At 46.9% G+C, this 26,839-nt stretch overlaps 1 protein-coding gene across 2 annotated transcripts in view; it reads left to right on the top strand.

Annotated features, from left to right (window-relative positions):
- Positions 1–24,802, top strand: part of PRKCSH (protein kinase C substrate 80K-H) — a 44,389-nt gene extending 19,587 nt beyond the window's left edge. The window contains exons 8-17 of one of the 2 annotated variants that reach the window (XM_040346527.1): positions 793–871; positions 1,619–1,705; positions 2,952–3,092; positions 7,376–7,451; positions 7,547–7,616; positions 14,515–14,604; positions 20,426–20,500; positions 21,203–21,302; positions 22,366–22,527; positions 24,536–24,802. In XM_040346527.1, coding sequence (XP_040202461.1) covers positions 793–871; positions 1,619–1,705; positions 2,952–3,092; positions 7,376–7,451; positions 7,547–7,616; positions 14,515–14,604; positions 20,426–20,500; positions 21,203–21,302; positions 22,366–22,509 — 862 coding nt within the window. In that variant the 3' untranslated portion in view covers positions 22,510–22,527; positions 24,536–24,802. Of the gene's footprint in view, positions 1–792; positions 872–1,618; positions 1,706–2,951; positions 3,093–7,375; positions 7,452–7,546; positions 7,617–14,514; positions 14,605–20,425; positions 20,501–21,202; positions 21,303–22,365; positions 22,529–24,535 lie in introns of those variants that run through there. The other variant, XM_040346528.1, reaches the window with a different exon arrangement.
- Positions 24,803–26,839: the final 2,037 nt, after the last annotated feature.

Genomic DNA, 26,839 nt, shown 5'->3' with positions numbered 1-26,839 from the left:
TGTGTGTTTTTTTTTTAATATTCATACTTGCCTATGTGAATGGAGCAGCGGACCAATGCAGCTGTACCCTGCCACCTCTTCACTGCGAACCGAGCCCCTGAACACTGCCGATGGCTCAATTCTCTTCCCTCCCGAAGCAGAGGGATTCTGCCTGTCAGTCAGCATCTCTCCTGCTCTAATCATGGATGCTGAGCTGTAAACGGGGCGGGGAGTGGTGGGGAGCGGCCGTCTCAGCAGGTTGCTGTGACTGCAATCGGTCAAGGCAGCTGGCCGATCCAGACTTGGGAAGTCGGGATGACGCGGTGCCTCGACTGAACTAGGTGACCGAAGTCCACTCTCTGCTGAAAACTGGTCACAGGAGTGCAAAACGAATTGCACTCCTGTGACAGAGGAGAAGCCCAGCCTAAAGAGCTCAGGCTGGACTTCTCCCTTTTTAAAGTGGTTCTAAAAGCAGAAAGTGTTTTACCTTTTTAATGCAGAGAATGCATTAAGGTAAAAAAAATTTTTACATGCAGCTCCCCCCCCCCCACCAGCTTCCTCTTATACTTGCCTGCATGCCATCTCGATCCAGTGATGTGCATAAGAGCAGCGTCTCTCATTTTGGCTCGAATACAGCATTGGAAGCCATTGGCTCTTGCTGTCAATCACAGCCAGTGAGGAGAGCAGGGGCTGCTCTGTGCAAAGCCATAACATGTCTTATTTAAAAGGGAGACAGAAAATAAGCACTTGCAAGAAATGCATAGGTTAATCTGTCCAGGCTTAATGTAATTTTTTTTATATTTCTCTCACCAGACTGTCTACACAAGAGCTGCTGTCCCACTCGGAGCTTGATTCAGATGGAGACGGTTCCCTGTCTGACCAGGAAGCCCAGGTAGTCTCATTGGCTTCTATCTCCATCGGGGGTTAAAACACACGCACGCGCGCGCACGCACCCTTCTGTAATGTACTGCGATGTGTGTATTTGTCTGCCTCAAGTTTCAGAGAAAGTGCTGTGCAGGAACTCTGAAATCATAAGTGCAGATGGCCACAAGAACAATGCACAAATTACTGACAGATCTGCAGGAGACCTGAATGACGCCAGCGATCTATTGATCGCTAGCGCAATGCTTTAGAGGCTCCAGAAACAAAACATTTACAAAATGCACGTGTTTTTATTTTATTTTCAGGGAAAAAAAATGTACATTTTTATTATTTTTTTGTTAAAAGGTGAACTTACCCTTTTAAGAAAAAATACTGCAGCTGCTGACTTTTAAAATATGGACACTTGCCTGTCCAGGGCGCCTGCGATGTCGGCACCCGAAGCCGATCTGTCCCTCGGATCTCGGGTGCTGCTGCCGCCGCCATCTTCAGTAAGGGAAATATAAGCTGAAGCCTTGCGGCTTCACTTCCTGGTTCCCTACTGCGCATGCACAAGACGCTCTGCACAATCTGAATGGTCCCTGCTGTCTTCTGGCACCTGTGTGTCTCCCAGAAGACGGTGGGGGGGGACGGAGGAGGCGCTGGAAGTGGGAGCAAATGCCAGTATTGGACTGAAAAAATATATATGCAGTAACCTTTGGCAACCAATCTGATTTAATTTAGTAAGAGGGATTCATTCTGCCTCTTGTCTTGTTTTCAGGATCTCCTTTCAGGCTCGCAGTCAGTGGATGTCTCCACTTTCCAAGATTCTGTCTGGCCCCAGATTAAGGAAAAATACAAATCTAAGGTAAGTGGTGTCACACGAAGATTGACGAGATGTGCCTGCAAGGGCTTCTGAGATGAGGGGAGATGAAATGATGAATGCATCTCTATTTGGTTGCCTGGTACTTGTAGAAAAGATTGCTTCATTTGAGCAGCATTCTCTAATCCTTTAGGGAACATGCAATACTAAGGGGGCTCATTTATAACGGAGAGCAGATATCACTATCCACTGTCCATTATGCATAATGGGACTCATTTGATTCATACAAATCAGGCAGCAGCGTGTAGCCAGATAAGTCCTGTTGGTGATAGAACAGAGAAAGCTGTGGGATTGGGGGAGACCTGTCAGTCACATGACTGCGCTCTCCTCTCAACGCATTTCTTTTTTGTTTTACGGAACTCTCATGTAGTTCTGTTGCGCTCCACAGAGGCCACTTTATACAGCAGGGAAAATAATTATTTGCTCCCCTGCAGATTTTGTAAGTTTGCCCATTTACAAAGACATGAAGGGTCTATAATTTTATCATGGGTGAAATGTCCTTATTTCTTCTGAGAAATCCTCACTTACTGTTCTTCTGTCTGTAACTCCACTCAGTAATGCAAGGCTTTCTCCCTGGTGTGGAGTGTCATGCTCGCCCCCTCCTTTGGACTACAGGAGAGTCAGGACGCTCTCTACATTGCAGATAGCGAAAGGAGCTGTGTGTTAGTGGGCGTCCTGACTCTCCAGTAGTCCAAGGGAGGGGACGAGCAAGACACTCCACACCAGGGAGAAAGCCTTGCATTACTGTGTGGAGTTAGACAGAACAGGAAGTGAGGATTTCTCAGAAGAAATAAGGACATTAAAGCAAAATGGAAGGATGAGGTAAGTGAAGGAGGACTGCACTAAGGTAAAGGAAGCTATTTAGGGAAAAAGAATTGTACCTTTACAACCCCTTTTTAAGGTTCTTGGCTGTCACTTGGCAACGTTCAGCTCCATCCATAAATTTTCTATAGAATTATGGCTAGACCACTCCATGACATTTAATGTGCTTCTTGTGCCACTCCTTTGTTGCCTTGGCAGTATGTTTTGGGTCATTGTCATGCTGGAAGACCCATCCATGACCCATCTTCAGTGTTCTGGCTGAGGGAAGAAGGTTCTCGTCCAAGATTTTACGATACATGCCAGAGCGATTTGGGTGCAGGAACAGATGCAATACCCGCAGCCACACACAGGTGTGAAACTAGTGTTAAAGCACGCTTCACATCTAACCTTTTAGATGTCTTTGTTACAGAGTGAAGCCCCTTCATCGCCTCCTGTGGAAGAGGGAACAGATTCTCATCCAGACATTCCCCATGAGGACGATGGGGATGATGATGGAGAGGAGGGAGGAGATGAGGAAGATGATGACGATGATTTGGATGAAGACCATAGGGTAAGCTTAAAGCTGTAGTCCAGGTTTCCTGTCCCTTTAAATAGTTTGGGCCAAGGTGGCCCAAATTAACTATTCACATGATTTTGTTTTGCTGTATCTTACTGTAGTATAAGGATGATCTCCGGTGTGTTCGCACAGCCCATGTGCAGAGCCCGCCAGGAAGTCGGCGCTGTGCTAATCACAGGCAGTGAGACATTTCCCGATCTCTGCAGCTGTGCATCGGGACAATGTCTCCCTGCCTGTGATTAGCGCAGTGCCGACTTCCTGGTGGGCTCTGAACACGCCAGAGCTCATCCTTACTGTAGTAGCATCAGCTAAATACTGTATGCAGCATTGTGTTCTGCAGCAGTCCCAGCTACTGGGGGGAAAAAGAGGGTTGGGCTGAGTGCTTTGCAGCCATTCAGAGGAAGTTTTCATTGATATAAAAAAAAAAAAAAAATACTAAGCTTTTCCTGATTGGCCGAGGTGAATATTGTGGCACCATCCATCCACCCACTTCACCTCGGCCAGTAAGAAGAAGCCTTGTATTCATTGTTGAATACAACACTTCCTGTGGTTGAGAAGCACTCAGCCTGACTCAATTTTGTGCTGCAGGACACAGGGCCGCCATACTGATGCCAATACAGTATGACACCACGCTCATAACAGACGAATAGCTTGGTAATAGTTTGGATAAACTTGGCCCACAAGAACTATTTTTAAAGTACGGGAAACCTAGACTTTGGTTTTAATCTCTTTTCGACCGAGGTAGCTTTTACCAACGTGGCTGGAGTGCTTTTGGGCGCAAATTTCAACAGTGGCTATAGCATGTAACAAAAAAAAAACTGACAGGCTGGTTGTTCTCAAGTTGATCCAATCAGCCAGGATTGATAGAAATTTGGCCGGTCCTTGCTAAACAGGCCAAATTTTGATCCATGTATGGCCAGCTTAACCACTTACAGACCACCCCTGTAGCATTTTACTGCTACAGGGTGGCTCTCCTATCTCCTGCACGGGATTGTGTGTGTGTGTGTGTGTGTGTGTGTGTGTGTGTGTGTGTGTGTGTTTTATGCTAGTATCGGTGCTCATGATCGGTGGGGGCAGTTACAAGCACCGATCTCCCTGTATAGCTTTCGGCTGCTTTATTAAAAGCTATACAGGAAGGTCGGTGCTTATAACTGCCCCCACCGCCACACTGATTACCCGTCCCAGATCTGTCTGGATGGAGAGCAGAGGAAGGAGCCGGTAATTGTAAATGTCATTTACCGACTTCATCCTTTTCTGAATGCACAGTCGGTGATCGCTGACACTGCATTCATTACTGGGAATCGTAAACTGTGTTTATGAATGGAGAGGAGCCTCTGTCTCCTGTTCATAAATCTTCAGTGCAGCTGAGGCTGCAGAGAAAGGGACTGGGGAATCTGTGTCCTCGGTCCCTTTCCCTGTCTCAAAGGTGAGATGTCAGGTCTGTTTACACCAAAGCCCCCCAACATGGCTGATAATAAGAAAATAAAAGAATTGTAATAAAAAAAAGACTGAAACCATCAATCACCCCCCCCCCCCCCCAAAAAAAATAAGCAAAATGTATCTGTAAAAAAAAAAAAAAATGTAATATAAATAAAATCTGACAGTCCACACCTAATCGGTGCTCCATATTGGTGACACATGACATTAAAGAAAAACGTATCAGTACTTGTACTCTGTCTTAAAGTGGTATCAGTGAAGCCCTAATTTTATTTATATATAAACATAGCGGAAAATGTTCACAGCGCTTCGCTTTTATTATGTTATAGCCTTATTCAAAAATGGATTAAATTTGTTATTTTCCTCAATTTTACAAACAATACTCCATAATGACAACGTGTAAGAAATTTGTCTGAAATCTTTGCAAATGTATTAAAAATAAAAGACAAAAAAAAAACGCATGAACATAGGTATTCACAGCCTTTTCCATGACACCAAAATTGAGCTCAGGTGCCTCCTGTTCCCACTGATCATCCTTGAGATGTTTCTACAACTTGATTGGAGTCCACCTGTGGTAAATTCAGTTGATTGGAAAGGGGCACACCTGTCTATATGAGGTCCCACAGGTAACAGTGCATGTCGGAGCACAAACCAAGCCATGGTGTCCAAGGAATATTCTGTAGACCTCCGAGACAGGATTGTATGGAGGGACAGATCTGGGGAAGGGTACAGGAAAACTTCTGCAGCATTGAAGGTCCCAATGAGCACAGTGGCCTTCATCCTTAAATGTAAGAAGTTTGGAACCAACAGGACTTTTCCTAGAGCAGGCCTCCCGGCCAAACTGAGCGATTGGGGGAGAGGGGCCTTAGTCAGGAAGGTGACCAAGAACCTGATGGTCACTGTGATAAAGCTCCAGTGTTTCTCTGTGGAGAGAGGAGAACCTTCCAGAAGATCAACCAACTGCAGCTCTCCATCAATCAGGCCTGTATGGTAGAGTGGCCAGACAGAAGCCACTCCTCAGTAAAAAGGCACATGACATGATGAAAACCTGCTCCAGTCCAGAGCACTTTGGACCTCAGACTGGGGTAAAGGTTCATCATTCAACAGGACAGCAACAATAAGCACACAGCCAAGATAACAAAGGAGTGGCTACGGGACAAATCTGTGAATGTCCTTGAGTGGCCTAGACTTGAATCCGATTGAACATCTCGGGAAAGATCTGAAAATGGCTGTGCACCGACACTCCCCATCCAACCTGATGGAGCTTCAGAGGTCTTTCAAAGAAGAATGGAAGAAACTGACCAAAAATAGGTGTGCCAAGCTTGTAGTACCATTCAAAAAGACTTGAGGCTGTAATTGGTGCCAAAGGTTCTTCAACAAAGTATTGCGCAAAGGCTGTGAATACTTATGTATGTGATATATATATATATTATATATATTTTATATATATATATATATATATAAAAAATTTTTTTTTTTTTTTTTTTGCAATGATTTCAAGCCAACTTCTTCTATTGTTTGTAGAATTTTGAGGAAAATGAATATATAATATTCACTGCACTGATGGCACTTTTTTAGGATCGAGTACAAGTACCGATGCTTTCAAGTACTCACCGATTACAATACTTTTTTTAAATATCATGTGACGGTAGCACTGATGAGGCACAAATGAGCACCACTGATGGGCACTGAACTTATAGGTGGCACTGATGGGCGCACTGAAATGCAGCACTGATTGGCAATTGCTGACATAATGAATGATGAGATCGATAAAGGCAATAACTATTCATAGGAAGGATTTTGCAAATGCTGCGATGCCCATATAGTACATCCTGCACTTGGCCGCAGTAAGCCTGCAGTCAGATTCTGACAAAACCTATGGCTGCGCCCCTGCCAGCTTGCCTGCTGCCACTGCCAGCCTGTTGAGGACTTGTTCTCTGACTTCTGGGATCGAGCTCCGCCGCCTCTTCATTCCCAGGTATTGAATTAGGCATCAGGAGCATTTGCACTTGTGCAAATACTCAGTACCGATACTAGTATCGTGCATCCCTAATAAATTTATAAAATGTGTGTTTCCGCCTGCGAGGGGTGCACTCGCTGCCTTTTTCTGTGAAAATTCACAGCAGAAGCTGATCTGTGGGTGCCCGCCAGCACCCACTGATCATATGCATCTCACAGTTCTCTATTGCCAATATAAACAAATATGTCCCATAGTTTATATACACTATAGCGTTCGCGTAAACCAATCAATATACGCTTATTGGGATTTTGTTTGCCAAAAGTATGTAGCAGAATACATATTGTCCTAAATTTATAAAGAATTTTTTTAGCACTATAAAAAAATAAACAGTGGTGATTAAATGCCACCAAAAACCTCATTGGGGGGGCGGAGATTACATAAATGTTGTTTGGGTACAATGTCAAACAACCGCGCAATTGTCGGTAAAATAACGTATTGCCGTATCACAAAAACTGGCCCGGTCATGAAGGGGGCGTAAATCTTTTCGATTGGGTAACAACTAATGTAAGCCTCAATTTACCCCAATAGAAGTTGCATCCCCCGTTTTTGTAGTCTTAACCTCCACTGTTTTGTTACAATACTTTTTTTTTTTTTTTTTCTATAAACATGAAATAAGGTTGCTGATTGCTAGGGGGCAGCACAGACGAACTCCGACGCCAGAGACCATGTATATGAAGGAAAAGATTACATTTGTGGCGGCGACTTTTGTGGCAAAACAACGTTTTATTTTTTTTTATTTTTGTCAGGCACCTCAGAGTCTTGTGATCTAGAGTTAGGAAATATGCACTAATGTAGAAATAATTGGTTGTCTTCATTACAGGGTCCACCTGGTAAACCTCAGGGGGAGGAGTCTGAGATGCCGCCATATGATGACGCAACCCAGCAATTAATAGATGGTGAGCATCTCTTTGAATAAATCCAGTGTATAATCTGTCTTTCTATCTCCCAAATTACTAATTCTTAAAGTGTGTGTGTTTTTGTTTTATTGCAGCCGCTGAAGCAGTTCGTACTGAGTATGAAATTGCTTCCAAATCTTTAAGGGAAATGGAAGATACAATCAGGTGAATTTTGGCTTTTGTCTCTATTGGGCCTCATGCACACTGGATGTTTCTTTATCGTACATCACGGGACACAGAGCAGCATAGCCATTACATATGGGTTATATAGTGTACCTTCAGGTGATGGACACTGGCACTCTCCGACAGGAAGTTCCCTCCCTATATAACCCCCACCCATAGTGGGAGTACCTCAGTTTTTTTCGCCAGTGTCTTAGGTGTTGGTGCACGTTGAAGGTTGTGCCTGCAGTTTGTCCTGGGGACCAGGGCCAGCCGACCGGATCCGTCCAAGGTGCTTCATAGCCAAAGTGGACGGTACCCGGGCCCCAATTCGTGGATGGGGTTTTGCCTATAATGCCTCTCCTTGGAGGGCTGGACTCTGGGTTCCAGGACTGGGTTTTTTAACCTATGGATACCTGCTGCCAGTAGTGCTGTATAGGTCCAGGTGTGTGGTGTTCCTGACTTGGACCCCGGTCCCTGAAGGTCTATGACCATACCCACGGTGAAGGGGGAAGATTGGGCCTCTTGCATGAGCAATACCCTGCGGCGTGGAAAGGTAAGCGGGGGGCCTACGGAACTTGGTTTGTCAGTGGGCTCCCCACAGGGGACTCTGGGGAAAAGCCTTTTTTTTTATGCCTCTGTGCATGGGCTAAAGAGAAACCACAAAGTCTGCATGACTGGATGGCTCAAACACCCAGGTATACTGTTCCTCTGGCTGGGCTAATAGACTGCTGCTGCTGCTACAAGGTGTTTTTGCTCCATGAAATGTAAAGGGGAGCATGTCAGGTTTAAATTACTTACTTCCTGATGTCTGTGTGTCTCCAGCAGCTCCCGGGCTCCTCTCCCCACATGGATTCTGCTTCCTGCTTCCTGCAGAGCGGCGTCGGGAGCGCGCGCGCGCGCACTGTTATAGGCGCCGACGCTGCGTGGAGGGGCGGGGGACGCCCCTCGGGAGTTCCCTCCCCTCTGTACATCAGAGGGGAAACTCTATTTAGCCTGTCAGTTTGCTGAAGGCTGTGAAGGGACACGGAGCAGCGATGCTGAGCTGAGCAGGATAGGTTTGCCTATGTTATGCTGACACCTAGTGGCCGTTTTTTTGTACACACCTTGCTAAAGAGCTGTTTAAGCTCATATTTTCTCTGAAAAGCCGGTGTACTAAGTAGCAGTCAGAGTACTTAGCATTTGGTACTCTCTTAGCCCAGCATTAAGGGAAGCAATATTTGGATATGATTAAGCCCTTGGGGCTCAATATTGCTATCTCTTGTTAGGTTTTGGGAAGTTTAGTTTTCTGTCTAACATTACCCTAGCCTAAATTTTTTTCCTCATTTATTTAAATGTGTGTTTTTCTCCAGCTATTACAGTTAGTTGTATATTAGCGGAGTATCTCAGATTTGTGTATTATGGCTCCTAAGGGTGCAGGGAACGCTAAAAATGCTAAAGGTGTTAAAAAGCCGAAGGGTTCCCCATCGGGCTCGGAGGATATTTCCCAGAATCCACCTGCCCCTACCTCCCCGGAGGATCCGGAGGTTGCTGCCCTGGGTGAGCCATCGGGGTTGCTAGGTGCTATGGCGGGCCCTATTCAACCAACTCCTTCCTATGTAACGGAAGAGATGTTAGCCTCCACCTTGGGTGGATTTGAAAAAAGGATGGCCGCTCTTATTACGGCCTCTTTATCCGGGAAGAAGCGGGCTAGATCCCCGTCTCCCAGGTTTGAATCTCCTGAGGAAGATGTCCTTTCCACTGAGGAATTGGAAGATACAGGAGACCAGGCTGAGGATCACCTGGACCATTTAGGTTCTGAAGATTCTACTATAGACGAACCTTTTTCAGCTTCTCACGCAGAAAAATTGTGGGTCCAGTCCTTAACGGATATGGTGCGGTCAGCTTTTAAAATGCCTTTGCCTCAGCCTCTGGCCTCCGCTGTGTCCTCATTGGGCTCCCTAAAAGCGCCCCAAGCCAACCTGGTGTTCCCGGTCCATCCTTTATTAAAGGACCTGATATTTCAGGACTGGGTTAAGCCAGACAGGATTTTTTTGCCTCCTAAAAGGTTCGCAGTTATGTACCCTTTAGAGGAGGAGTTTTCAAGGAAATGGGTTGTCCCCACTGTTGACGCAGCCATATCATGTGTCAATAAAGCGTTAACGTGTCCGGTGGACAATATTCACATGTTCAAAGATCCTGTGGATAAAAGGCTTGAGACCTTGCTGAAGGCATCCTTTGCCACAGCGGGGGCAGTGGTCCAGCCAGCTGTAGCTGCCATTGGCGTCTGCCAGGCTTTAAAAGACCAGGCCAAGCAGGCCCTAAAGGACCTTCCGGCTCAACAGGCTCAGGACTTAGCCGATCTACCTAGAGCTTTATGTTTCGCGGTAGACGCTATCAAGGATTCAATCCAACAGGTGTCCCGCCTATCCCTGTATTTGGTTCACATGAGAAGATTACTTTGGTTAAAGAACTGGTCTGCAGAAACCCCCTGCAAAAAGCTCCTTACAGGATTCTCCTTTCAAGGAGAGAGATTGTTTGGAGAAGATCTTGACAAATATATTCAAAAGATCTCTAGTGGTAAGAGCACCCTTTTGCCGGTTAAGAAAAGGTTCCGAGGTCCCTCTTTTAAGCGCCCAACCTCTCCAGTTCCAGGGCCCTCATTCTCTAGGCAGTATCGACGGCCTCCTGGACGCGCAGCTGCAAACAGGCCCCAGGGGCAAGCTGCGGGGAACAAGAGACCCTGGAACCGTAAGCCGGTTAAGGCTGCCCCTAAGGCAGCCTTGTGAAGGGGCGCCCCCACTCTCTCGAGTGGGGGGAAGACTCCGGTTGTTCTCGGAGTTGTGGGGGGCCCAAGTTACCGACCAATGGGTTCTGTCCTCAGTAACTCAGGGGTACAAGCTGGAGTTTCGGGAGTTCCCCCCTCCTCACTTTCAAACGTCAAGACTTCCAGGCGACCCTCAGAGACAGGCATCGCTTCTGTCCGCCCTAGAGCGACTCCTATCTCAAGGAGTGATTATGGAGGTACCAGCAGGGGAGCAAGGACAAGGGTTTTACTCAAACCTCTTCGTTGTCCCGAAGCCAAACGGCGACGTCAGGCCTATTCTGGACCTAAAGTTATTAAACCGCTTTTTAAGAGTCCGGTCTTTTCGAATGGAGTCCATTCGTTCGGTGGTGGCCGCCCTCCAAGGAAAGGAGTTCTTGGCCTCCATCGATATAAAGGACGCATACCTGCACGTTCCGATTTTCCCAGGCCATTACAGGTATCTGCGTTTTGCCCTAAACTATCGGCATTATCAGTTCGTGGCTCTTCCGTTCGGACTAGCCACGGCCCCTCGGGTTTTTACGAAGATCCTGGCCCCCGTATTAGCCATCCTAAGGGAACAGGGCATTCTGATCATGGCCTACCTAGACGATCTTCTGGTAGTCGACCACTCAGCGGCCGGTCTAAATCGGGCAGTGTTGCTAGCAGTAAACTGCCTAGAGTCCCTGGGTTGGGTTCTAAACCGGGACAAATCGGCTTTACAGCCCACAAGAAGGTTGGAGTATCTAGGTCTGATTTTAGATACAAGACAACAACGGATCTTCCTGCCCCAGTCCAGAGTGGACTCGATAAGGGAGTTAATCCACATAGTCCTAAGCAGCACAAGGCCATCTATACGCCTCTGCATGCGCCTGTTGGGAAAGCTAGTGGCCACCTTCGAGGCAGTGCCCTATGCCCAGATCCATTCTCGGAGGCTACAGAGAGCAATTCTCACGGCCTGGGACAAAAGACTCCAGGCCTTGGATCTTCCCATTTCCCTTCCCTATGCGGTAAGGCAGAGCCTGTGTTGGTGGCTAGTCACAAAAAATCTTCTGAAAGGAAGATCGTTCAATCCCCCCTCATGGAGGATAGTAACCACGGACGCCAGCCTATCAGGTTGGGGTGCAGTCCTAGACGATTTAACCCTACAGGGGAAATGGTCAAGGGCAGAATCAGCCCTACCCATAAATGTCTTAGAGATCCGAGCAGCTCGGTTGGCTCTTTTGGGCTGGACGGAGGTTCTGCACGGCTCCCCAGTAAGGGTACAATCCGACAATGCCACTGCCGTAGCTTATATAAACCACCAGGGTGGCACCAGGAGTCAGGCAGCCCAAAGGGAGGTAGATCGGATCTTTTCATGGGCAGAAGCCCATGTCCCCTGCATCTCAGCTATCTTTATCCCCGGGGTGGACAATTGGCAAGCGGACTTCCTCAGCCGCCAACAGATGTCCCCAGGGGAGTGGTCCCTCCATCCCGAAGTGTTCCAGGTCATTTGCCGGAAGTGGGGTACTCCGGAGGTGGACATTATGGCGTCCAGATTCAATGCCAAAGTAGCAAACTTTGTCTCTCGAACGAGGGATCCATTGGCCTGCGGGACAGATGCCTTGGTGTGTCCTTGGCATCAGTTTGCGCTAATCTATGCCTTCCCTCCAATACGGATGCTACCCCGTCTTCTTCACAGAATTCAAAGGGAACGCAAGCCAGCGATTCTAGTGGCCCCAGCGTGGCCCCGAAGACCTTGGTACTCCTTGATAAAAAGGATGACCGTAGAGGAGCCTTGGGTCCTCCCTCTACGTCCGGACCTCCTCTCACAAGGGCCATTCTACCACCCTGCCTTACAGGCCCTAAATTTAACGGCCTGGCGGCTGAGTCCCTGATTCTCAGAAACAGAGGCCTTTCAGGGCAGGTCGTTTCTACCCTTATAAACGCAAGAAAACCAGTTTCCAGGTTAATATACTATAGGGTGTGGAAGGCCTATATTACCTGGTGTGAAACCAGGAAATGGGATCCCCGCAAATATACTATTGGGAGAATCCTGGAGTTTTTACAGTTGGGAGTGGAAAAAGGTTTGGCGGTCGGCACAATCAAGGGGCAGGTGTCTGCCTTGTCGGTCTTCTTCCAGAGATCGTTGGCTGCCCATTCCTTAATGAAATCCTTTTTACAAGGTGTTATTCGGGTGAATCCCCCGATTAAAGCTCCCCTGTATCCTTGGGATCTAAATTTGGTTCTATCGGCCTTGCAAAGCCAGCCCTTTGAGCCCTTGTCCGTGATCCCTTTGGTCCTTTTGACTAGGAAACTAGTGTTTCTGGTGGCCATGGCATCCGCCAGAAGGGTGTCGGAGTTGGCAGCCTTGTCATGTAAGGCACCTTATTTATTATTGCATAAGGACAGGGTCGTTTTGCGGCCGCTTCCGTCCTTCCTGCCTAAGGTGGTATCAAATTTTCACCTTAATCAAGATGTGATTCTTCCATCATTTTTTCCAAAGCCTTCTTCTAAGGAAGAGAGGTTACTACATTCCTTGGATGTAGTTAGAGCTGTAAAGATTTACTTGGAAGCTACAGCCCAGATTCGTAAGACGGACGTCTTATTCATTCTGCCGGAAGGGCCCAAGAAGGGCCAGGCAGCGTCTAAGGCCACTATTGCTAAGTGGATTAGGCAGACGATTATTCAGGCCTATGGCCTGAAGGGGAAGAGTCCACCCTTATCGGTTAAGGCTCATTCCACTAGAGCTATAAGTGCCTCTTGGGCAGCGTATCACCAGGTCCCTATGGCTCAGGTCTGCAGGGCAGCAACCTGGTCATCTGTCCACACATTTGCAAAATTTTATCAAATGGACGTTAGGAGGAACGCTGATTCAGCCTTTGGGCAGGCGGTACTGCGGGCCGCAGTTTAATCTCCTCTTGTCCGGTGGCACCTCTTGTTTGTTTTTTTCTGGTTGTCTCCCTCCCCTCATGGAGCATTGCTTGGGGACATCCCATATGTAATGGCTATGCTGCTCTGTGTCCCGTGATGTACGATAAAGAAAAAGGGATTTTTATTAACAGCTTACCTGTAAAATCCTTTTCTTGTAGTACATCACGGGACACAGAGCTCCCACCCCTCTTATGGGGAATTTTGGGATGCATATTGCTTGCTACAAAACTGAGGTACTCCCACTATGGGTGGGGGTTATATAGGGAGGGAACTTCCTGTCGGAGAGTGCCAGTGTCCATCACCTGAAGGTACACTATATAACCCATATGTAATGGCTATGCTGCTCTGTGTCCCGTGATGTACTACAAGAAAAGGATTTTACAGGTAAGCTGTTAATAAAAATCCCTTTTTTTGCAGCGGTTTCTAGGGGCGTCTGATATGTATGGTTTTTCTTTCTCCTTCCACGATGGCCTATGTGTCCATGCTCACATAGGCTTTTAGCAGCATTTAGTGGCGGTCTTTTAGAGGCAGAAAAAAAAAAAACACTGCCAGTGCGCCCAGAAGTAGCAGCGTTTTGAAAGGGCTTGACTCTTGTAAACGCATTTAAATGCTTGTTTAAAACTAGATGTGTTTAGTGCTTGGACATCAATTCATTTCATTGGCCTAAATAAATTAATATTCTATGAGCTAATTAAATGAGTTAACACCCAAACGCTTGACGCTTGTAAACGTGCAGGAGGAAGGCTTTTAGGAGAGTTTCCAAAACTTTGTGTGCATGAGGCCTTATAGTTGGCACTTGGTGTCCTTTTTTGCAGTAACCCGGCTCCTGAGTGTCTTATTACCCCTGTAATATCATATTACAGTAACCCGGCTCTTGAGTGTCTTATTACCCCAGTAATATCTTATTACAGTAACCCACCTCCTGAGTGTCTTATTACCCCTGTAATATCTTATTACAGTAACCCGGCTTCTGATCATCTTATTACCCCTATAATATCTTATTACAGTAACCCAGATCCTCAGTCTTATTCCCCCTGAAATATCTTATTACAGTAACCCAGCCCCTGAGTCTTATTCCCCCTGTAATACCTTATTACAGTAACCCAGCTCCTGGGTGGCTGATTTAGCCATGCACTTTTTTTGTTTTTTTTTGTTTCAATAACTTCGAAGGCAAGCTATTAATCCATTTGATCTTTAAATTTTTTGCAGAAATCTGGAGAAGGAGATTTCACTGGATTTTGGATCCCAGGGAGAATTTTCCTACCTCTATGGACAATGTTATGAGCTTTCAACCCCTGAGTGAGTAGCTTTTGGTGCCCGTGGAATTTCTAGTGCTGTCTAATTATGTATGTGCTAATTAATGGAGAACTTATAAGGTCATAGTCTGTGTTCAGAAATCATAGAAATATACAATGTGTGTATAATTCTGACACATCACAAGGTGTTCACCTTCAGCTTCGACCCAGGGGTAAAAATATATATAGGTGGGTGCGCTGGTCAATCAATAGTAATACATAATTAAATATAAATTAATATATAAAATACTATAACACCTATTGATAGTGAATGATCTAGTAAAAAAAGTCCAGGATTACTAAGATGCTGATATCTGAAGTGCTCAAAAGTGAATGGTGCCAAAACATATAAAATTGATAGTGATAATAAAGTCCAATATAAGCATAAGTGGTTGGAGGTAATTATTCTCTTAAGTAGTCCTCGATTGAAGAAAACGTGCTTCCAATCAAACTGTAAGTCCACCTTCACCATAATGCTGGCTTACACCCAAAGTGAATGAATAAATTGGCTCCTTGCCAAATTAAAATGCCCCCTATTTTGATATCAAAAAGGAGGACATTTAAGGCTTGTCACAGGATCACCTGTAGTGGCAAATACGTCCTAGCAGCAGTAACAGTTGCAATCAATGGAAATCCGATGAGTGCATGCAAAATAAAATATGGCCAAACATAGTGTAACTTTGTTTAATGAATGCTAAAAATAATGTACAGAGGGAGCCAAGTGGCCGCTTACTTTAAGGGGTGCCTCAAACCCGGCACTGAGGCTCAGTAGCATAGGGTCAAAATGCAGGATCCTGGGCGATTGGATGCTCAGCTCGTGTCCCGAGCGTGCGTTCCACGTCCGCGATGAACGGAGCCAGTGATCGAGGATGCAGGAAGTGACAGGTAGAATTGCGTGGTTGGGTGCCGCCCAACCACGCAATTCTACCTGTCACTGCCTGCATTTTGACCCTATGCTACTGAGCCTCAGTGCCGGGTTTGAGGCACCCCTTAAAGTAAGCGGCCACTTGGCTCCCTCTGTACATTATTTTTAGCATTCATTAAACAAAGTTACACTATGTTTGGCCATATTTTATTTTGCATGCACTCATCGGATTTCCATTGATTGCAACTGTTACTGCTGCTAGGACGTATTTGCCACTACAGGTGATCCTGTGACAAGCCTTAAATGTCCTCCTTTTTGATATCAAAATAGGGGGCATTTTCATTTGGTAAGGAGCCAATTTATTCATTCACTTTGGGTGTAAGCCAGCATTATGGTGAAGGTGGACTTATAGTTTGATTGGAAGCACGTTTTCTTCAATCGAGGACTACTTAAGAGAATAATTACCTCCAACCACTTATGCTTATATTGTACTTTATTTTCACTATCAATTTTATATGTTTTGGCACCATTCACTTTTGAGCACTACAGATATCAGCATCTTAGTAATCCTGGACTTTTTTGCTAGATCATTCACTATTAATAGGTGTTATAGTATTTTGTATATTAATTTATATTTAATTATGTATTACTATTGATTGACCAGCGCACCATATATATTTTTGCACTGTATAATCACTTGATTATTTTGGGTAGCAGCTTTTCTATTTTCGACTTTTATTTAAAACAATTTATTTGGCGTGAGTTACCACCAATATATAGACCCAGAGGTAGGCAACCTTTTGAGAGGTGGAGATCTACCGGAACAACATGGAGGAGATCAAAGATCACCATGTTCGGCGGTTTTCTCTAAAGGTCTTTATACACTAAGTGCAGTAATCTGTTTTCCCCCATGGATAAACGCAGGTAACTACAATGATAAACAGAAAAAGTTTTCTTTGTCTTGTATACACCAGAACGTCTGTCTGTCTGTCTTTTTTTTTTTTTTTTCTGTTTCAGAGATGCTCTATGAACAACCCCTTTCACACTGGGGTGGGGGGAGTTGGCAGTAAAGCACTGCTAGCTTTAGTGGTGCTTTACCACTGTTATAGCGGCACTAGCAGGGAGCTTTTAAACCTCCTACTAGCGGCCGAGGAAAGGGTTAATAGTGCTCAAAGTGCCGCTGCCGAATAGCTTTGATGGCGCTTCAGCAGCGGTGCCCATTCATTTCAGTGGGCAGGGGTGGTGTATACACCGCCCCAAAGATGCTGCTTGCATGACTTTTTTTTTTTTTTTTTTTTTTTTTCGGTCTTCCGTGTGAAAGCACTGGGGCTGCAGAAGAGGCAGTTTTCAGGTGCTATTTTTGGTGGTGGGGCAGGGATATGTGTACAGGAGGGTCACAACAGGGCAAAGAAGGAAGCTGTGGCCACACACTACTGCTGCTCTTTCCCATGGCGTGCTGATCCCTGCCAGTGGTCCTCTCATTCTTCCCATGTGATGTCACATACAAGCAAACAAGTGAAAAAAATTCACTACTATATTACCTCATGAACACAACAAAAATTTTATTACGCTGCAATTCTCCTGTGGGACATAAACACTGTTCAAAAACATAAAAATAATATATAGTATTAAGCTAAATAATAAAAATGTGAAAACAAAATATGAATGAGCAAAACTAGAATTATTATATTATCAAGAAAGTCCACAAGTGTTGTAATGATCTTCTATAATCCTGGTGAGGGTCTCCACCATCCACCACCTTTTATAGTGATCTTGTGCATCAGTGTCTCCACCAAAAGCTGAAAATTTCGCTTACCAGCTCCTGTAGACCCCTCATTACAAGGGGTGTCACTTGCGCTTATGGCTTAAAACCCAGCCAAGGCCTTTCCCCCGAATCAAGGAACTCTCCTGCACTGGAACGCCACTTGTCACCATAATTCTCCACAAAAAATTATAAAAATTGCTCCACGTAGTGAAAAAAAAAAAAAAAAAAACTTTAAACGTTTATTGTAATATAAAATATTGCACTTACAGCATCAACTGAACAAATGCGCCTTAAGTTTGGTGTGTTGGCTGACACACAAACAAACCCGTCCTTCTGGGACACATGGGAATTTGAGGCATCAGCTCGTCGCTCCGCCCTACGTGTTTCATCACAGGTTGACGTCCTCCAGGGGCACCCACACTTACCCACATACAAGCGCCTGGGATGTATGCGAGAGGAGCACTGGTGGGGATTAACTTGCTGCACACTAGGTATATTCCTTATCTGCGTCAAACTGCATATGTGGGAGGATCAGTTCATAATGGGCAGCAAGGCAGGGATGCGATCTACCCGTCATCTGGCTGCGATCGACAGGTCACTGATCTCCAGCTTAGACCAAATAACATTTAACATTTCCTTCTGTTTCTAAAACATTGTTTTAGTAAATCTAATGGTAATGTCTGCACAGGCAATGACTAATTCCACTTATTAGGTGCTGTATAAATCTTTGTACTATTATTATACAGGATTTATATAGCGCCAACAGTTTGCGTAGCGCTTTACAACATCAGGGAAGACAGTACAGTTACAATACAATTCAATACAGGAGGGATCAAAGGGCCCTGCTCGTACTAGCCTGGTAGTCCTGTTGGACTTGATAGTCCCACAGTAATGTTTGAAGACCTGTATAAAGTTAAAGGCATGGACTGGTTAGGAAGAAAAAAAACAGTAATGCATTCACCAGGGTCATGGTTGTTGACTCACCGGAACCGCGCAGTAAGCACATGCATAATACCGCTGAAACAAAAGAGAAGAAAACTGTTTTATCTCTGATGGCCTTGCCACTACGCCTCTGATTCAGTTGGACACCGGTCTTTGTCAAGAAAGACAGATTGGCCTCCTACAATTGAAACACAATGGTATTTTCTGTATAAAGATGATCCTGCATACAATAAATGTATGCAATAAAAGTATTCGTGTTTAGACACACCATTCTTCTAATTGCTTTGGCCTCATTCAGATGAGGTTTGATATCCACTGTCTGTGCAGACTGCCTATGGAGGTGGATATGTTATAATGCGGGAACACCGATCCAAACACACGCTGCCTGCATCAATGCTCCTGTATGCATGTCACATTTGAATATGTGCTTGTGTCTGTGCAGTCTCGCTCTCTGGCTCGCTCTCTGTCTCTGGCTCGCTCTCTGTCTCTGGCTCGCTCTCTGGCTCGCTCTCTCTCTGGCTCGCTCTCTGTCTCTGGCTCGCTCTCTGTCTCTGGCTCGCTCTCTGTCTCTGGCTCGCTCTCTGTCTCTGGCTCGCTCTCTGTCTCTGGCTCGCTCTCTGTCTCTGGCTCGCTCTCTGTCTCTGGCTCGCTCTCTGGCTCGCTCTCTGTCTCTGGCTCGCTCTCTGTCTCTGGCTCGCTCTCTGTCTCTGGCTCGCTCTCTGTCTCGCTCTGTCTCTGGCTCGCTCTCTGTCTCTGGCTCGCTCTCTGTCTCTGGCTCGCTCTCTGTCTCTGGCTCGCTCTCTGTCTTGCTCTCTGTCTGTCTCGCTCTCTGTCTCTGTTTCGCTCTCTGGCTCGCTCTCTGGCTCGCTCTGTCTCTGGCTGGCTCGCTCTGTCTCTGGCTGGCTCGCTCTCTGTCTCTGGCTGGCTCGCTCTCTGTCTCTGGCTGGCTCGCTCTCTGTCTCTGGCTGGCTCGCTCTCTGTCTCTGGCTGGCTCGCTCTCTGTCTCTGGCTGGCTCGCTCTCTGTCTCTGGCTGGCTCGCTCTCTGTCTCTGGCTGGCTCGCTCTCTGTCTCTGGCTGGCTCGTTCTCTGTCTCTGGCTGGCTCTCTGTCTGGCTCTCTGTCTCTGGCTGGCTCTCTGTCTCTGGCTGGCTCTCTGTCTCTGGCTGGCTCTCTGTCTCTGGCTGGCTCTCTGTCTCTGGCTCGCTCTCTGTCTCTGGCTCGCTCTCTGTCTCTGGCTCGCTCTCTGTCTCTGGCTCGCTCTCTGTCTCTGGCTCGCTCTCTGGCTCGCTCTCTGGCTCTGGCTCGCTCTCTGGCTCTGGCTCGCTCGCTCTGGCTTTCTGGCTCTCTGGCTCTGGCTCTCTGGCTTTCTGGCTCTCTGTCTCGCTCGCTCTGGCTCTCTGGCTCTCTGGCTCTGGCTCTCTGGCTCTCTGTCTCGCTCGCTCTGGCTCTCTGGCTCTGGCTCTCTGTCTCGCTCGCTCTGGCTCTCTGGCTCTGGCTCTCTGGCTCTGGCTCTCTGTCTCGCTCGCTCTGGCTCTCTGGCTCTGGCTCTCTGTCTCGCTCGCTCTGGCTCTCTGTCTCGCTCGCTCTGGCTCTCTGTCTCGCTCGCTCTGGCTCTCTGTCTCGCTCGCTCTGGCTCTCTGTCTCGCTCGCTCTGGCTCTCTGTCTCGCTCGCTCTGGCTCTCTGTCTCGCTCGCTCTGGCTCTCTGGCTCTGGCTCTCTGTCTCGCTCGCTCTGGCTCTCTGTCTCGCTCGCTCTGGCTCTCTGGCTCTGGCTCTCTGTCTCGCTCGCTCTGGCTCTCTGTCTCGCTCGCTCTGGCTCTCTCTGGCTCTGGCTCTCTGTCTCGCTCGCTCTGGCTCTCTCTGGCTCTGGCTCTCTGTCTCGCTCGCTCTGGCTCTCTGTCTCGCTCGCTCTGGCTCTCTCTGGCTCTGGCTCTCTGTCTCGCTCGCTCTGGCTCTCTGTCTCGCTCGCTCTGGCTCTCTGTCTCGCTCGCTCTGGCTCTCTCTGGCTCTGGCTCTCTGTCTCGCTCGCTCTGGCTCTCTGTCTCGCTCGCTCTGGCTCTCTCTGGCTCTGGCTCTCTGTCTCTCTGGCTCTTTCGCTCTGTCTCGCTGGCTCTCTCTCGCTCTGTCCCCCCCCCCCAAATTACTGCTTGAAATATATCACTCTGTGTGTAATCTATGAGTTTCACTTTTTGAACTGAATTCAAATTTTTTGAGATCTCCCTGTATGTGTACTTCACGTTGTGCTCCCTCCTAGGTACGTTTATCGCCTCTGTCCGTTTAACCGTGTAACACAGAAGCCGAAGGCTGGAGGATCAGAGACCAATTTGGGGTGAGTTCCTGCCAGCTGATTGGTTGCTGTTCATGGTAGCTTTCTATACACGGTTCTATTCTGCCTATAGAAGATACTTGCTACTGTGTGATTCTATACCAGGGATATGCAATTAGCGGACCTCCAACTGTTGCAAGAACCATGAGGCATAGCAAGATTCTTGACGGCAACAAGCATGACACCCAGAGACATGATGGGACTTGTAGTTTTGCAACAGCTGGAGGTCCGCTAATTGCATATCCCTGTTCTATACAAAAGTGAAAACAATGAAGGAGTCAATGGCATCAATATTTGTATGCCATTTTTTGAGTAAAAAATAACTTTGAAAAGCCCCTTGTGTTGGAACACAATTCAGACTCATTAGACCCACAATTCCTGCCCTTTTAGTGCCCATTCACACCAGCAGCGTGTTATGCTTCCTTTAACTCATGCCCACTGGTGTGATGTTACAAGGCAACGCAGTTTACTTTTTTTAAAAAATTGCGCAAAATGCATTGGTGTGAACTGAACTCATAGGACATGGACAAATTGCCTTGTCTAGAGACAAATGGTGTAAATAAATTTTGTGCTGCAAAATAAAGCATTTATTTGCTTCTTGAGTGTAATTAGTGAAACTTATTAGTGGCTGTAATTTGGCTCCTAAGCTCCTTCTAGTAAACGTGACTGTAAGCACGTGTTTTTGTTTTGACTTCATATTCACAGAATCTGGAATACCTGGGCCGGAACAGAAAACGACAAATTTAGTGCCATGAAGTATGACCAGGGCACAGGCTGTTGGCAAGGTCCCAACCGGTCCACACTGGTGAGTGTCACTAGGGAAGGATGATGTGAGTAACATGTTGGCTTGCTGGCCAATTAAGCGTTGTTTTATCATTGCCTGCTGTGACCCAAGTGCAGGGTATTGCGTCATTACTGGATTGGTCACATACGCCATATATCTTGTGCTTATTCTGCACAGCTATGTAACAGCATTGCTGTCATTTTATAAATGCAGGCACATGGCAAGTTTGATGTCATCATAAAAGTGCATCTATCTTGCAGCATTGTAGTCACGGTACACGTGTACTGCCCCTTGGCAGCATTGTAGTCACGGTACACGTGTACTGCCCCTTGGCAGCATTGTAGTCACGGCACACGTGTACTGCCCCCTTGGCAGCATTGTAGTCACGGCACACGTGTACTGCCCCCTTGGCAGCATTGTAGTCACGGCACACGTGTACTGCCCCCTTGGCAGCATTGTAGTCACGGCACACGTGTACTGCCCCCTTGGCAGCATTGTAGTCACGGCACACGTGTACTGCCCCCTTGGCAGCATTGTAGTCACGGCACACGTGTACTGCCCCCTTGGCAGCATTGTAGTCACGGCACACGTGTACTGCCCCCTTGGCAGCATTGTAGTCACGGCACACGTGTACTGCCCCCTTGGCAGCATTGTAGTCACGGCACACGTGTACTGCCCCCTTGGCAGCATTGTAGTCAGTCGGAATCCTGGGGAACATATGAGGAGGCATTTTCCCCCCGCCCCCAATAGGAATCCTGTTGTGATGTTTGATCAGACTTGGGACCCTTTCACACTACTGCAACTTCAAAGTCGCAAGATTTTGCCGCAATTTTACTGTGATATCGCGTCCGCGATTTGAGGGAATGCCTGTGTAAACTTGAGGTATATGGACCTCAACTCGCATGAAGGTCGGACCAAAGTAGTACAGGCACTGCTTTGAAGTCGGCACAACCTTGAAGTCGCACATATATGAATGGTTATCATTGTAAATCATGGAGAACGGCTTGTTATGCGACTTTGCAGTCCCAAGTCGCACAAGTGTAAAAGGGGCAGAAGACATGCAAATGTCATTTTTCTCTTGCAGGTGAAATTGCTCTGTGGTAAAGAAACAGTTGTCACATCCACGTCGGAGCCAAGTCGATGTGAATACCTCATGGAGTTCTACACTCCGGCCGCCTGTCAGCAACCTGCTGAAATCCCCCAACCAGAGGATCATGACGAGCTGTGATCTCATCAGTCCATTAAGGTACCATACTGATCTGAGTGGGAGTGTAAGCAGGAAAAAATAGTTTTTGGCACAATTCCCACTATAAAAGGGTATATGTTGGTTGTAGTGCATTGGTGTGCCATTTATAATCAGACACCCATTCGCACTGCACAGAGCAGTTAGAATTCAAAAAACGCATAGTTCAACGATCCATATTTTCATTTAGGTAAAGGCTCTCTGGCATTCTTGGTCTTGCAGTGCTTGTAGTTGGCCTTGATTTAGTGCAGAGTTGGCTGGTATATCCTTAATTTTCCCCTCTGTGGAGTGCAAGGTGGCAGCAGGGCCATTTTTACAGCTGAGCGAGCCGTTTTCAGAGACTGCAGTGAATATATTGCATTCGGTGTAGATGTGGACTCTCCCAAAATTACGTAGTCCGTTATTTTTGTGTTTTAATAGTAATGCTAATAATAAGAGCTTTTTTTAAAGGGGTTGTAAACCCTCGTGTTTATTCACCTTGATGCATCCTATGTATTAAAGTGACTCTAAAGGTTCCCGTGTTTTGTTATTTGAAAAAAAAAAAGTCATACTTGCCTCCACTGTGTAGCTCGTTTTTCAGAGTGGCCCCGATCCTCCTTTTCTGGGGTCCCACAGCGGCTCCTCCCTGCATTAGATAACCCCCTCTGGGAAGCTCTCTCCCAAGGGGGTTACCTTGCAGACGCGCTCCTGAGTCATACACTCGGCGTCCACAGACGCCAAGTGTATGACTCTGCCCCGGCGCCCGTGTCATTGGATTTAATTGACAGCAGCGGGAGCCAATGGCTGTGCTGCTATCAATCTATCCAATCAAAGCCGGGACTTTAAGGAGAGAAGGACAACGGGGACACGCCCACGGAAATTCGAGGCTCGGGTAAGTGAAGCGGGGGGCTGGACACTGCAAGGTGTTTTTTTCACCTCAATGCATAGGATGCATTAAAGTGGAGGTTCACCCAAAAAATAAATTAACATTACATTCAGCCAAGTTGTCCTAATGACAATCGGCTTTTTTTTTTTTTTTCGTACATACCGTATTTTTACCGCTGCTTCCGGGTATGTCTTGTGCGGGACTGGGCGTTACTATCTGATTGACAGGCTTCCGACCGTCGCATACAGCGCGTCGCGAGTTGCCGAACGTCAGTGCGCAGGCGCCGTATAGAGCCGCACCGACGTTCGGCTTCTTTCGGCAACTCGTGATGCGCTGTATGCGACGGTCGGAAGCCTGTCAATCAGATAGGAACGCCCAGTCCCGAAGAAGACATACCCGGAAGGGGAGGTGAAATACGGTATGTATGGGAAAAAAAACAGCCGATTGTCATTAGGACAACTCGGCTGAATGTAATGCTAAAAATTTATTTTTGGGTGGACCCCCGCTTTAAGGTGAAAAAACACGTAGGTTCACAACCCCTTTTTAAGGTGAAAACTAAGGGCAGTGACCGGCCCCCCCCCATTTTAGTTACCTGAGCCCCACGGGGTCCTGGCTCTTGATTGGATAGATGGGTAACAGTGCAGCCATTGGCTCCCACTGCTGTCAATCAAATCTAATGACGCAGGGCCGGGTCTAGCTTTCGTGTCTATGGATGCAAATGCTGGGCGCAGGAGCACGCCCGCACAGTAACCCCCCGGGAGAGGACCCCAGAGGACCAGGATCGGGGCCATTCTATGCAAAATGAGCTGCACAGTGGAGGGAAGTATGACATGTTTGTCATTTAAAAAAAATAAAACCCGAAGGTTTATAATCACTAACTTTTTTTACTTGGCTCCTAATTTTTTTTTTTTTTGCTTCCTAATTATTAAGAAAATGGTAGATTGGTTAGCAATGTTTTTAAATCTTGCATGAAAAATATATTTCCTTTTTTTTCCCCTCACACAAAGGCTGATAAAACAGATCAGCTTTACACGCCAACCTTCACATAAAACACGCCAACCTTCACATAAGACGGAGTCAGCAGTTTTGCCCTAACATGTCCTCCACAATCAATTACGTTTTCTTCTTTCTTCTCTCTTACAACAGATGGAGCTCCAGACTCCGTGTAATTCTTCCTGGGAACTATGAACGCTGTGACCAGTGGGATGAAGCCCCGTGACATCTCTCTTGTGACCTCAGATTCCCCGCCCCCACCTCCTTCCTTCCTGATCACTGCAGTAAAAGTCACCGGCAACCAACAGACACATTCCTTCCATCCTGCATTGCTGCTTTCCCACACCTCCACGTTGTACATAGTCATGATTTCGGTGTGCGATGTTTCGTTTTATTAAATTTACACACGTTCCCCATTGACTGCTGTTGTTTTTTTTCTTTAAATTTGTGTAAAAAATAAAAATGCTATTTACGTAGGCTACAATAGACTTGCTCAATATCTAAGTGCTCGTTATTGATCATCTTGAATTTTTATGTACATCTGCAAAACTGCTGTAGTGGCGACTCCTGGCTGAGAAAGGAAAAATCCCTTCAGCACAGGGGTGGGCTCGTATTATCCCAAGGTGGATCTATGGCCACAGTGCAGAGTTAAGCCTCATACACACGATCGGATTTTCCGACAACAAATGTGTGATGGCAGGGTTTTGTCGGAAAATCCGACTGTTTGTGCGCTCCATCAGACATTTGTCGGAATTTCCGACAACGCATGTTTTATAGCATGCTTTCAAATTTTCCGACAACAAATTTGTCGGAATATCTGATCCTGTGTACACAATTCCATCGGGGAAAAAAAATCCAGAGTACAAACACGCATGCTCCGAAACAATGCTAACCATAGCACATGGGCAGAAGTTGCCTAAAAGGTGGCGCTAACGAGCGGAAAAAACACATATAGTTTCGTGTTGGCTGACAAAGTTCTGCTGTCTGTATGCTGAACAAGTTCACAGCCAATGCCCTTCGCACAAAATTCCACGAATTTGTCTGTTGGAAATCCGATCGTGTGTACGAGGCTTTACAATAACAAAGGGTCCCTGTCACTTTTAGTCTTTTCCAGTTATCTGCTCAGGCTCACAGGGAGAGAGGGTTAGGGCTTCAGCTACCTCCAGCGACATGGATCTAGACTGCCACACTCCCCTTTCATCTGAGGGAGTACCAGGATTTTCTGATGGCAGATTCCATCCCACTTCAGCAGGACTGCTTTCCCTGACTTCCCCATCTTGGGTACTGTATGCTCTTTGACCTGGCAAGGTAGCTTGAGGATTCTATGTTGGGGCCAAATAGGCTCCTTGCCTAATAAGCACACACAACTGCACACACCAAGCCACTCAAAATGTTTATACCCTATTAGGTTTTCCGTCTCAAGAGCATGGAGGAGATTCCAGGAGACAGGCAGTTACTCTAGGAGAGCTGGGCAGAGCCATAGAAGGTCCTTAACACATCAGCAGGGACCGGTATTTGCTCCTTTGTGCAAGGAGGAACAGGATGAGCACTGCCAGAGCCCTACAAACCGACCTCCAGCAGGCCACTGGTGTGAATGTTTCTGACCAATCAGAAACAGACTTCATGGGGGTGGCCTGAGGGCCCGACGTCCTCTAGTTTGCTCTGCGCCGGTCACTGGAGTTCGATTGGCATTTTCCATTGAACACCAGAATTGGCAGGTCCGCCACTGGTGCCCAATGCTTTTCACAGATGAGAGCAGGTTCACCCTGAGCATATGTGACAGACGTGAAAGGGTCTGGAGAAACCGTGGAGAACTTTATGCTGCCTGTAACATTGTTCAGCATGACCGGTTTAGTGGTGGGTCAGTGATGGTCTGGGGAGGCATATCCATGGAGGGACGCACAGACCTCTACAGGCTACACAATGGCACCCTGACTGCCATTTTGTATCGGGATGAAATCCTTGGACCCATTGTCAGGCCCTACACTGGTGCATTGGGTCCTGGGTTCCTCCTGGTGCACGACAATGCCCGGCCTCATGTGGCGAGAGCATGCAGCCAGTTCCTGGAGGATGAAGAAATTGTTACCATTGAATGGCCCCCACGCTCACCTGACCTAAATCTAAAAGAACACCTCTGGGCCATTATGTTTTGGTACATCTGGTGCCGCCAGGTTGCACCTCAGTCTGTTCAGGAGCTCAGTGATGCTCTGGTCCAGATGCCGCACTGTGCCATTATATTGCATGCCTCCACTGTGCCATCACATGCCTCCACTGTGCCACCCAAGATGATCTCCCTACCTTACTTTCTTTTCAGATTTTGGCTTCCAGGCTGCGGGCATCCATGATTCAAAGGCCGTGCCGCCTCCTCAGACTGTACCGTGATAGGCGGAACACTCATTTTCCCAGCAGTGCCTCTGTTCAGTGTTCTGCCTATCACGGATGTCCTCTCGTCCGTGG

The sequence above is a fragment of the Rana temporaria genome, chromosome 3 (genome assembly GCF_905171775.1).
Source record: "Rana temporaria chromosome 3, aRanTem1.1, whole genome shotgun sequence".
In the NCBI taxonomy this organism is placed as follows: Eukaryota; Metazoa; Chordata; class Amphibia; order Anura; family Ranidae; genus Rana; species Rana temporaria.
Note: the sequence above shows the minus strand (reverse complement) of the source record. Positions and strands in the feature narration are given on the sequence as shown.